The sequence below is a fragment of the Gekko japonicus genome, unplaced genomic scaffold, assembly GCF_001447785.1.
Source record: "Gekko japonicus isolate JY-2015 unplaced genomic scaffold, Gekko_japonicus_V1.1 scaffold2640, whole genome shotgun sequence".
Lineage (NCBI taxonomy): Eukaryota > Metazoa > Chordata > Lepidosauria > Squamata > Gekkonidae > Gekko > Gekko japonicus.
Genome location: NW_015168733.1, coordinates 154,328 through 165,575, shown reverse-complemented (window position 1 = coordinate 165,575; position 11,248 = coordinate 154,328). Strand labels below are relative to the sequence as shown.

The 11,248-nt window shown below is 42.8% G+C and overlaps 1 protein-coding gene across 1 annotated transcript in view; it reads left to right on the top strand.

The window, feature by feature from the left end:
* Positions 1 to 11,248, top strand: part of LGR6 (leucine-rich repeat containing G protein-coupled receptor 6) — a 169,877-nt gene that overhangs the window by 57,167 nt on the left and 101,462 nt on the right. Inside the window, exon 4 of the mRNA XM_015415603.1 lies at positions 6,113 to 6,184. Coding sequence (XP_015271089.1) covers positions 6,113 to 6,184 — 72 coding nt within the window. The remainder of the gene's footprint in view (positions 1 to 6,112; positions 6,185 to 11,248) is intronic.

Genomic DNA, 11,248 nt, shown 5'->3' with positions numbered 1-11,248 from the left:
AGAAACACTGAACAAAAAAAAAAAAGGCTTCCCCTGCTAGCAAAAGATAGCAATAGAAGCAGGGAAGCTAGTCTCTCTGTGGAAAGAGTTCCAGAGTTTTGGTGCCACAATCGAGAACACCCTCTCCCAGGTTGCCACTCACCTAATCTCAGAAGGCTGGTGTAGCAGAAGCAGGCCTCAACAAGATTACCATGGGGTCAGGTGGGATCCTAAGGGAGTAGGCAGTCCTTTAGGTATGCTGGTTCCAAGCTATGTAGGACTTTAAAAGTTGGACATCAGCACTCTGAATTGTGCCCAGAAACAAATTGGGAGCCAGTGTAGACATTTTGCACCAATTGAAGTTTCCAAACACTTCTCAAGGGCAGCCCTATGGAGAGCTTGTAATCTAGATGTAACCAAGACATACCCCCACAGTGATTGGATTTTTTGTCCAGAAAAGGCCACGGCTGGCTAACTAGTCAAAGCTGGTAAAAGGCACTCCCGGCCAAAGCTGTTGGCTGCTTATCTAGTGACAAGTCTGGGTCCAAGAGCACTCCTAAATTACACAACTGCCCCTTCAAGGTGTCTGCAACCCGTCCAGAATGGCCTTCTGGCTGGCGGGGGAAACCCTGCCTCCAAACAGGATGTCACTGTACAATGTCCCCAACACGATGACATCACCCCGAAATGACATCATCAATTCATGGACGTTGCACGGTGTTTGAGGACAAAACTTATGGTTAAGCCAGTTTTACTGTAGAGTTTTGCCCTCAAACCAGAGCGTCACCACACAATGTCCCCAAAGCGATGATGTCACTTCCAGGTGATGTCATTGTGTCGGGGACATCATGGAACAGGCCCCCCCCCAAAAAAAAAAAACCCTGCTGGTGTGAGGGGGGGACCCGGCCACAAAAGTTTTACTGTAGAGTTTTGCCCTCAAACCAGAGCATCACCACACAATGTCCCCAAAGCGATGATGTCACTTCCAGGTGATGTCATTGTGTCGGGGACATCATGGAACAGGCCCCCCCCCAAAAAAAAAACCTGCTGGTGTGATGAGGGGATCTGGCAACCAATGTTCCCTCTAAGCTGTGGAGTCTGGTGAGCAAAAGTTCCACTTTGTGAGCTACTGGCATTGTGAGCGAGCGATTTGGCTACTGCATAAATTTGTTTGCTCTGGTGCCATCCTTCCTGAGCTAAGACAAAAATGTGTGACTCAGCTTAGAGGGAACACTGCTGGCAACCGTAGTGTCATCCACACATTGTTGACAACCCAGTAGATGTTGAAAAACATGTTGACATCATGTAGATGTTGAAAAACATAGGGGACAAGATGGAGGCTTGTGGGATCTCACAGGCCAAAGGCAGAACCCCGGTTAAGCAAAACCCCAGTTGAGCAAAACAGTCACAGCAGACTACTTCCTCTTGCAGGCCAGATCCCAACAGGCCTCTGAGCATTAGAACAGCTCCGCAGGACTACACTGTACAGACGCAATGCTGACAGAAAATGATGGTTTCTTTGTTGCCATCACTGCCATGGGCTGTGCTTTAAAATGCACTTTAGCCCAAATGTCTTCGAACAGCGCTGGCTCTTTGGCTTTGAAACGGAGATGAGCACCGCAACCCTAGAGTTGGATTTGACTGGCTTTCGAGCAAGGGAACCTTTACCTTTTTTTACATATTGGATTAGTCCCAAATCTCTCCTGCCAGAAGGCAAAAGAACCGCAGAAAATCCAGATTTCAATTATGTTTGTCCTTGTTATATAACTTCTGATATTTTAATGTTTCCTTTGTCTTTTTTCTGCTGTTTTAAACTGATTGGTATTTTATTGTCATACTTTTAAATTGTTATTATATGCTGTATATTATATAGCCACCAAGGAACCAGGTGGGATATAATACTTATATAAACAAATATTCTGCGTCATTGTATATTACGTTGTTTTTGCCCATACCATATGTTAATTTTCTTCCATCAGGGTGGTTCCTGAATTAATACCCTTACTAGTATATTTGGTGGGAGCTATCTTTTAGTCATCTATTATTTTTGTACAAAAGAAGAACAACACAGAAAAACCTAGGGACTAGGTCTGTCCACGTTGTGCTTTTGGTGTTTACTTGGGTAAATGCAAATGACTATCATTAGCCTAAAATGTTTACTAAAAGCAGTGGGGCTGGCGGGCTGCTCCCAGTGTAAACAGTACCATGTCCACTAAACCCTGTGATTAGAGCCATTGTTCCATAGAGAGCAATGAACTGCTTGGCCCCACGCAGGGTAGCTTATTTCTTGTTTTCCCTTTGCGTATGATGTACTGAGTTCACCCTAAGTGCTCATACAATGCCCAGCCACTGTGTATTCAGATTGTGTAATTAAAAAAGAAAAGAAGAAGAAGCACAATCTTTGGTTTCCATAGGTCAGGTAAAGGGGTGTGTGTGTGTGTTGTCTAAGTTCTCTGAGCTTGTAAAAAGACTTTACTTCAGTTATACAAAGTCCTTTTTTTGTACACAAGGTTTCTGCACTTTATAAAAACTTCATTTCTTTGTCCCAGACTCTCATGAAGGGGACTGGTAGATAGATAATCCTATCATGCTTCACATACTACAGAGATTCTAAGCTATACAAATATTGTTGGTAAACTTTACAATTGAGGAAGATTTTTGCTTGAGGTAAGCAATGTTTTAGTCCCACCGAGCTGCATATATTATTCCAAATATAAAGCTGTTTTTTTATAACTCTATTATGACTATATCCCTGTCTTGTTGTGCAGAGGGTTTATGAGCTAGTGACTGGAACTAAATTAATAGCTGTAGTACAGACCCATGAGAAGCTAGCTCCATGGTTTTACTATCAGGAAGATAAATGTGGAAAGTTCTGTGTGATGGTCTCCATGGAACCTACTGCTTCTGGGGGGGGGGGGGGGTCTGTTCAAGTAAAAGCTGGAATTATTGGGATTTTGTCCTAAACCTACAAAAACTGTGATTCGATCATGAATCCAGCAGGTACAACAATAGTCCTTGATATATCCTGCTGTGGGAATGTTCTACTCACATTATTATAGGTCAGAATCTCTCTCTCTCCAGCTTAAGGTTCAAATTACGATGTGATGAATATACAGTAGAGGTGAAGAATAGATTCAAGGGTCTAGATTTGATAGATAGAGTGCCTGAAGAACTATGGACGGAGGTTTGTGACATTGTACAGAAGGCAGCAATCACCACCATCCCAAAGAAAAAGAAATGCAAGAAAGCAAAGTGGTTGTCTGATGAGGCTTTACAAATAGCAGAGGAAAGAAGGAAAGCGAAAGGCAAAGGTGAAAAGGAAAGATTTACCCAACTGAATGCAGATTTCCAGAGAACAGCAAGAAGAGATAAGGAGGCCTTCCTGAATGAACAGTGCAAAGTAATAGAAGAAAACAATAGAATGGGAAGGACTAGAGATCTCTTCAAGAAAATTGGAGAAATCAAGGGAGCGTTCCATGCAAAGCTGGCCATGATAAAGGACAAAAACGGTAGGGACCTAACAGAAGCAGAAGAGATTAGGAAAAGATGGCAAGAATACACAAAGAACTATACAAGAAAAAACCTCGATGTCCTTGACAACCACGACAATATAATCACTGACCTCGAGCCAGACATCCTGGAATGTGAAGTTAAATGGGCCTTAGAAAGCATTACTAACAACAAAGCTAGTGGAGGTGATGGTATTCCAGCTGAACTATTCAAAGTCTTAGAAGATGATGCTGTTAAAGTGCTGCACTCAATTTGCCAGCAAATTTGGAAAACGCAACAGTGGCCACAGGATTGGAAAAGGTCAGTATACATTCCAATCCCAAAGAAGGGCAATGCCAAAGAATGTTCAAACTATCGCACAATTGCACTCATATCACACGCTAGCAAGGTCATGCTCAAGATCCTACAAGCTAGGCTTCAACAGTACGTGGATAGAGAACTGCCAGAAGTACAAGCTGGGTTTCGAAGAGGTAGAGGAACTAGAGATCAAATTGCCAACATTCGCTGGATTATGGAGAAAGCAAGAGAGTACCAGAAAAATATCTACTTCTGCTTCATTGACTATGCTAAAGCCTTTGACTGTGTGGATCACAACAAACTATGGCAGGTCCTTAAAGAGATGGGAGTACCAGACCACCTCACATGTCTCTTGAGAAACCTGTATAAGGGCCAAGAAGCGACAGTTAGAACCGGATATGGAACAACTGATTGGTTCAGCATAGGAAAAGGAGTACGACAAGGATGTATACTGTCACCTTGCTTATTTAATATATATGCAGAGTACATCATGCGAAATGCTGGCCTGGATGAATCACAAGCGGGAATTAAGATTGCTGGGGAAAAGATCAACAACCTCAGATATGCAGATGATACCACTCTAATGGCTGAAAGTGAAGAGGACCTAAAGAGCCTCTTGCTCAGGATAAAAGAGGAGAGCACAAAAGTGGGCTTGAAGCTCAACATAAAAAAAACTAAGATCATGGCATCCGGCCCCATCACTCCTTGGCAAATAGAAGGGGAAGTCGTGAAAGTCGTGACAGACTTCACGTTCCTGGGATCCCAGATCACCGCAGACTGTGACAGCAGCCATGAAATTAAAAGACGCCTGCTCCTTGGGAGGAAAGCGATGGCGAACCTAAACAGCATGATAAAAAGTAGAGATATCACCTTGCCAACAAAAGTCTGCATGGTCAAAGCAATGGTATTCCCAGTAGTCATGTATGGCTGCGAGAGTTGGACTATAAGGAAGGCCGAGCGCCGAAGAATAGATTCTTTTGAACTGTGGTACTGGAGAAGACTCTTGAGAGTCCCTTGGACTGCAAGAAGATCAAATCAGTCAATCCTAAAAGAAATCAACCCTGACTGTTCCCCGGAAGGCCAGATAATGAAACTGAAGCTCAAATACTTTGGCCACCAAATGGGAAGGGAGCACTCACTGGAGAAGACCCTGATGCTGGGAAAGATTGAAGGTCAAAGAAGACGGGGACGGCAAAGGATGAGATGGTTAGACAGTGTCATAGATGCAACAAACATGAAGTTGAGCAAACTTCAGAGGACGGCGGAAAACCGGAAGGCCTGGCGTGATCTGGTCCATGGGGTCGCGAAGAGTCGGACTCGACTGTGCGACTGAACAAAGACTTCTGTAGTATGAAAGACCATCTTTCAAGGCAGATTATCTCAGATGTAGGGTTTCTGAGCAACCCAGTGCAGGGACTCTTGGGTAATCCTGGTCTAAATGTTTTCTACATTTAAAAAAAGCATTCAGAATGTGGAAGACTTGCATACTGAGGATGTTGTTAGGCTGGACGTTTTCTCTCTGGTGTGCTAGCTTTCTACATGTGAAGTATATTCTTAATGTGAAGGAGCATTAAAATGTGTTTCTGGCTTGAAGGATCCCAGGAGTACACTCCCATTTCATTTTGCTTTATTGTAAGATATCTGAAGGATAACTTCTGTGACAACAGGCAACTACTCTGGAAGCAGACATAACATACATGGTGATGACGGTGGTTTTGATGTGAGGTGCCCTTTGGTTTTGTTTCGGGTAGTACGTGGGCACAATAATTTAAAATTGAATGCTGTCTTGGAGCATAAGATGTAGGTATTTAGCCCTGATTACAACAGCCTCGCTTTTGATATCTCTAGCCCATTCATGTCAAAAGACGAAGACTTCCAGCATGAAGCCAGGGCATCATGACATTTCATAGAATCAGTATTCTCCACAATTATGTATGACATATTCTCTTTCTGTGTTGAGTAGCCTCTTCTCTGTCCCAGTCCGACATGCATTTCAGTCATTTACAGGTAGGTATATAAAACATAAAAAACCACAGGAATCGTAAATGATGATGCTGTTTTGTAGGCTATGCATTCTAACAGTTTTATATTTCTGCCTGAATCTTGCATCACCCACATGCTAGCTCAGAATCATGTGATCTCAGGACATAAAGCCTTTAGAATGTTATTTCTATTCCTGCATTATTTAGGAGTGGTAAGTCCTTTTTAATGGAAGGGTTTTGTATGTCAAAAAGTATCTATACTCTGAGATCTTGTTGGGAGAAAAATTATATACATTTCATTGTGTTTAAGGTTTGTTTTGAAAGGCTTTTTTTTCTAATTATAGGATGTTACAGAACAATCAACTAAATCAAATCCCAGCAGAGGCTCTGTGGGATCTTCCAAACCTTCAGTCACTGTAAGTACTTATGGATTGATACTGTGCAGTCTTTTAAGCAAGAGATTTTCAAAAGTATGGTAGAATCCCAGCACTTTCGTTTACTAGGATAGGCTTCCAGCTGCTCAGTCAGGCAGTCATGGGAGCAATATAGTATAATGCATCTGAAGTTTTAGAACTGGAAGCTGATTTTCATATAAACATTTCTTCAGAAATCTGAAGAAGTTTTTCTGAAGTCTTCGAAAGACTGTCTTTATGCTGTAGATTTTCGATTGCTCATCTGTGTCATAAACTCTCTCTCCATGATTTCTTTCCTTTTTTAAAAACAACAACAACATTAGCGTAACTACGAATAAAGGGAAGCCAACTACAGCCTCCACTCATGGGCCACCAAAGACCCACTGGAAAAATTCTGCTTTACAGAGCCTCCAAAATCTGTGCTTCAAGGTTGGACAAGTTCCCAGAAAGCCTGTTTCATAGCACAGGTGCAGTCTCTGAGAAGGCCGGAGCCCAATTAACAACAGTTTTTAACTGACTTGATTGGAGGAACTCCTAGTCTTCCCTAGTCTGTTGACAGAGCTGCTAAATTTACATTTATCAGTGAGTGGGCTCGTTTTACGTAGAATAGTTGTTTTATTCAATAAAGACTAATATAAAAAGTTATCATGTTCTTTGAAAAGAAGTGGAATGAATGCAAGCTGTTCCATCATGTAAAATGTAGTTAAGAACATAAGAACATAAGAGACACCAATGTTGGATCAGGCCAAAGGCCCATCCAGTCCAACACTCTGTGTCACACAGTGGCCAAAAATACCAGGTGCCATCAGGAGGTCCAGCAGTGGGGCCAGGACATTAGAAGCCCTCCCACTGTTGACCCCCCCCCCAAGCACCAAGATGACAGAGAATCACTTGCCCCAGAGCCCCTATCTATACCTTGTGGCTAATAACCACTGATGTACCTCTGCTCCATATGCTTATCTAATTCCCTCTGGAAGCCGTCCATGCTTGTAGCCGCCACCACTTCCTGTGGCAGTGAATTCCGTGTGTTCATCACTCTTTGTGTGAAGAAGTACTTCCTTTTATGCATTCTTGGGATCTGGAACAAGCATAATAAGTGCTGTCGTTTGCCTAAAAGATTATTGAAGTTAATAATGAATCTTTATTCGGGAAACTTGCTGCCTGTTAAAATAAACAATGAGGGGCAGTTATCCAACCCTATATCTACCCAAAGAGGTGTTTGTCAAGGATGTGTTCTTGCACCACATCTATTCAATTTATATCTAAACGACTTTGTCCCAGGTTTGCAAAACATACCCGCTCATGCCCCGTGTGTGGGAAACTGACCAGTGCCTGCCCTGCTGTATGCTGATGACCTTGTCTTATTATCGAGAACTCCGATTGGCTTAAAACATGCCATTAATGCATTTATTTCCCACTGTAATGAAGAGCTATTGGAGATAAATGAGGATAAGTCCAAAATTATGGTTTTCACAAAATCAACAAGATAATCAAATAAAAGATGGAAAATCGGAAGGTACAAATTACAACAGGTCAATGAATTCAGATATCTAGAAATTGTTTTCCAGCCAAACTTATCATGGTCCAAGCACATTAAATATCTTAAACAGAAAGTTGACCTAGCCTTACTAGCCTTGAAGAAGTTTTTCTACATCCAAGGAGCACAATATGTCCCAGCACTTCTGAAAGCATATACGGTTCCCAAATTTGGTTCTTAGGTCCAACAGAGCAACTTGAAAAACTACAGCAAGCCTTCTTCTGTAAAATATTAACGTTACCTCCATGCATCGCTTCTACAGTCATAAAGCTTGAGTTAAGCCTCCCAAGAAACTCAACTCTGATCTGGAGGGCCATAGTTAGTTACAAATATCGGCCCCGGTCACACGGAGCATTAGGCATGCTAGAGAGATGGAAGATAGGCGGATTTTCCGGGCGCGATCACACCGCCACATCTGGGAAGCGTAGAGCTCCTGTGGCTCACCCGAGGCTTCACTCCAAAGATGCGCTGTAAAAAACTAGTACCTCCGAGGTACTAGTTTCCGGAAACTATGGCACAAGGGCGGGTGTCAGATCACGTTTCCGGTGTTAGCTCGTGGCATCCAGCGCCCGCCCATGTCCCGTCGCGAAAAGGGGTTTTTTTGGTCAAGTCCCCACGGGTGCGCACAAGCACCCAACGGCGCATGCGAACACTTGAGTTAAAAACAACAACACAACCCCCGCGGCGCTGCTTCTTTGCCACGCCGCGGTAGTGAAGTATGATCGGCACCTCCCCCCAACCACGGGACGTCGGCAGGATGTCGGGCGGGACGTTTGATCCAGCTGCCGCGCGGTAGTTCGCTCCAGGGCAAACAGCCACGCCTCCCCCCCCGCGATATCCCACCCGTGTGACTGGGGCCATCGACTGTTAAATGCTGAAAGCCTTCCAACCTTTACCATACTGACAAAAAATGAACATTGCTGGTCAACATGGAATGATGCTGTAGATGTGAAAATAAGCCAATTGGGCTTAAGGAAGACAGAAAATTTAACTAAAAGAAGACAAACACTACTCACAGAAAAGTTGCTCCAAAATGATTGGGATGCCCTTCAAACAGATGCTATACGAAAATGCTCCCCACTTCATCTAGGTATTAAATATTCCACTAAATTTGACCTGCCTCTCTACTTAAACATGTTGACCATTCCAAAATTGGGGCGGTCATATATAATTGCATGCTGCAATGCATTTCCAACAGCCCAGATGAAAGGCCGTTTTCTCAAGGCCCCTCTGGACCAGCGCTATTGTGACTGTCCTTTGATAGAACTTGACTCGCTGTGTCATGTTTTCTTCTATTGTCCAAAGCATGCAACAGCAAGAGAAAGATTCTTAAGAAAATGGCTGTCTAAATATTCATCTTTTCCTGATTCATCAAGATTAAGACTACTTCTGAGCAGCCTCTGCCAAAATTGCATCGGGGATGTGGCAAATTTCTGTTTTACTGTTCTTTTAAATTCCTAATAAATATTTTTAATGGTGTATGGCCTATGGGCTACTAAACCTTAAATAAACTAAACTAAATAAGTGCTGTCTAGAAATCCAAGTCTCCTTCCAAAGAACTGTGACAGTGACACACCAATAGAAGCTAGTCCACATTTAGAGGGATAGTATACTTGCTTTTAACTTTTTCTCTTGTCCAGTAGAGAGCAGTGTTTTGCAGCCAACTCAGTAATATCAGCCTGTATTTGTTCACCAGTAACTTGTTCCCAATGGTGCAATTAAAAGAAGAACATTTGAGTGGCCCTATGGCTCTTAGTCAGGTATTGTGAACCTTTGGATTTGCTTTCCCACTCCCATAATCAGCATTGCTGTTTTAAGCATCTGTTCATCTACATGAGTGTGGCTGTATCTATCATAAACTCTTTTGATGTATAAGAAACTTTCAGCAATATAGCTACTTCTCCCAACAATGATAGTGCTAAACAAGAAGTAGGTAGAAGGCACATGCCATTGTGCAATTTCCTCTGTGGCTCCTCTTTCAAAGAACCCTCCTAATAATTTCCTTTTTGATACACACCTGTGCTGTTCAAATCATCCAGCCCAGTAGTGACTCTACATCTTAGCAGTGGGATATATGAGCCTTTTGCTTGAGAACTGGGTCATGAGAAAACTCTGTTACACTTTGATCTCTAGAACTGTTTTCTCAAAGCAAAGAGTGGCATGTGCTTACAGATGAATTCACATTCAGGTTCTTGCATGATGTCTTTCACAAGTATGTTTTCCCATACAAAAGAAGTGGTTTTGAGCTTTCTCTTCCAATGATGTGTTCTGGGCACTATCCAAGCATGTCAACCACTGTTTTTCTCCTTAACAATTAGCTGTAATGTCTTGGCTTGAAAAGATTAATTGATATTTGAAGTGAAGGGACCTCTTAGCATTTCCCCCCACACACAAAGGTGAACTATATGTCTTGTACCTGCAGAGGAGAAACAGTGTACCATAAAGCTCTGTGTTAACACCATTCCAGCCTCTATTCAGGAAGCAATACTACAATATAACAACAAGCACACACATTTACTCCCATCTGATGTGGCAACATGGCGACTGTCCCATGAAGCCCGAGCTTCTCTTCACAGTGCAACCAATTTTCAGCCTTCCTGTGGAAAAGTGCCTGTATGGAAAAGGCTTAACATTGGGAGAGCAAGGATTGATAGTACACAGAGATGCTACTGATATGAGAGAAGGGAGAGATATTTTCTTGCAAACTATTGTACCCTCCTTCAGTATTCGGTGCTTTACTAAACTACAGGGATGTCTATTGAATATTCTCCATTTTTTTCTAGAACTAAGAAGTTCACATTGGCATAGCATGAGAAACTTTTGCACTACCGGCTGCTTCTTGGGTACCAGGCAATGACACAGTGTGGTAGCAGATTCCAGTGGGGGAGTAGTGTTAGTTTGTTGCAGCAAAACCAAACAGGAGTCGTGTGGCATGTGAAAAACTACTAGATTTTTTGAAGCATAAACTTTCATGGACTACAGCCATTCAGTGATCACAGTGGGAGGTTTATTTCTTTTGGCAGAATCCTTGAGTCAAATGGCAGAAGTTCATAGGCTGACTATCCACTTCCAAAATTACAAGTAACACTCAAGCTCATGAAGCAAGATCTATGTTCTAGGTCATCTCAAGATATGGATCTCACCATGAAATCTGTACTTCGTTTGTGTCAGACCCCCATACGTACTCACTCCCAACAGCACTCTTCAGGAGCAAGATTTGTTTATTGAGATATACAGTCGATACAGATGTAAGCAAACTTGTGTCAGAACTGGCAAGCATTGGCGCCAAACCCACTATTATACCCACTTCAAACTACCCCCCCATGCCATGGCCCAGTCACACTGGTCATCCATCCCGCCAAGCCAATGCACGTTCTTCCCCCTCCACACACACCTGCGAATACAAAGTTAACTATAGCAGCGCTTCTGGCAGCAAAGGCTTCAAGGACAGTTTGTCTTCCCTCCTCAGGAGGCCACTTGGGAAATTATTACAGGCGCCTAGCAAAGCTCATTCCTATACATTCGTTCCC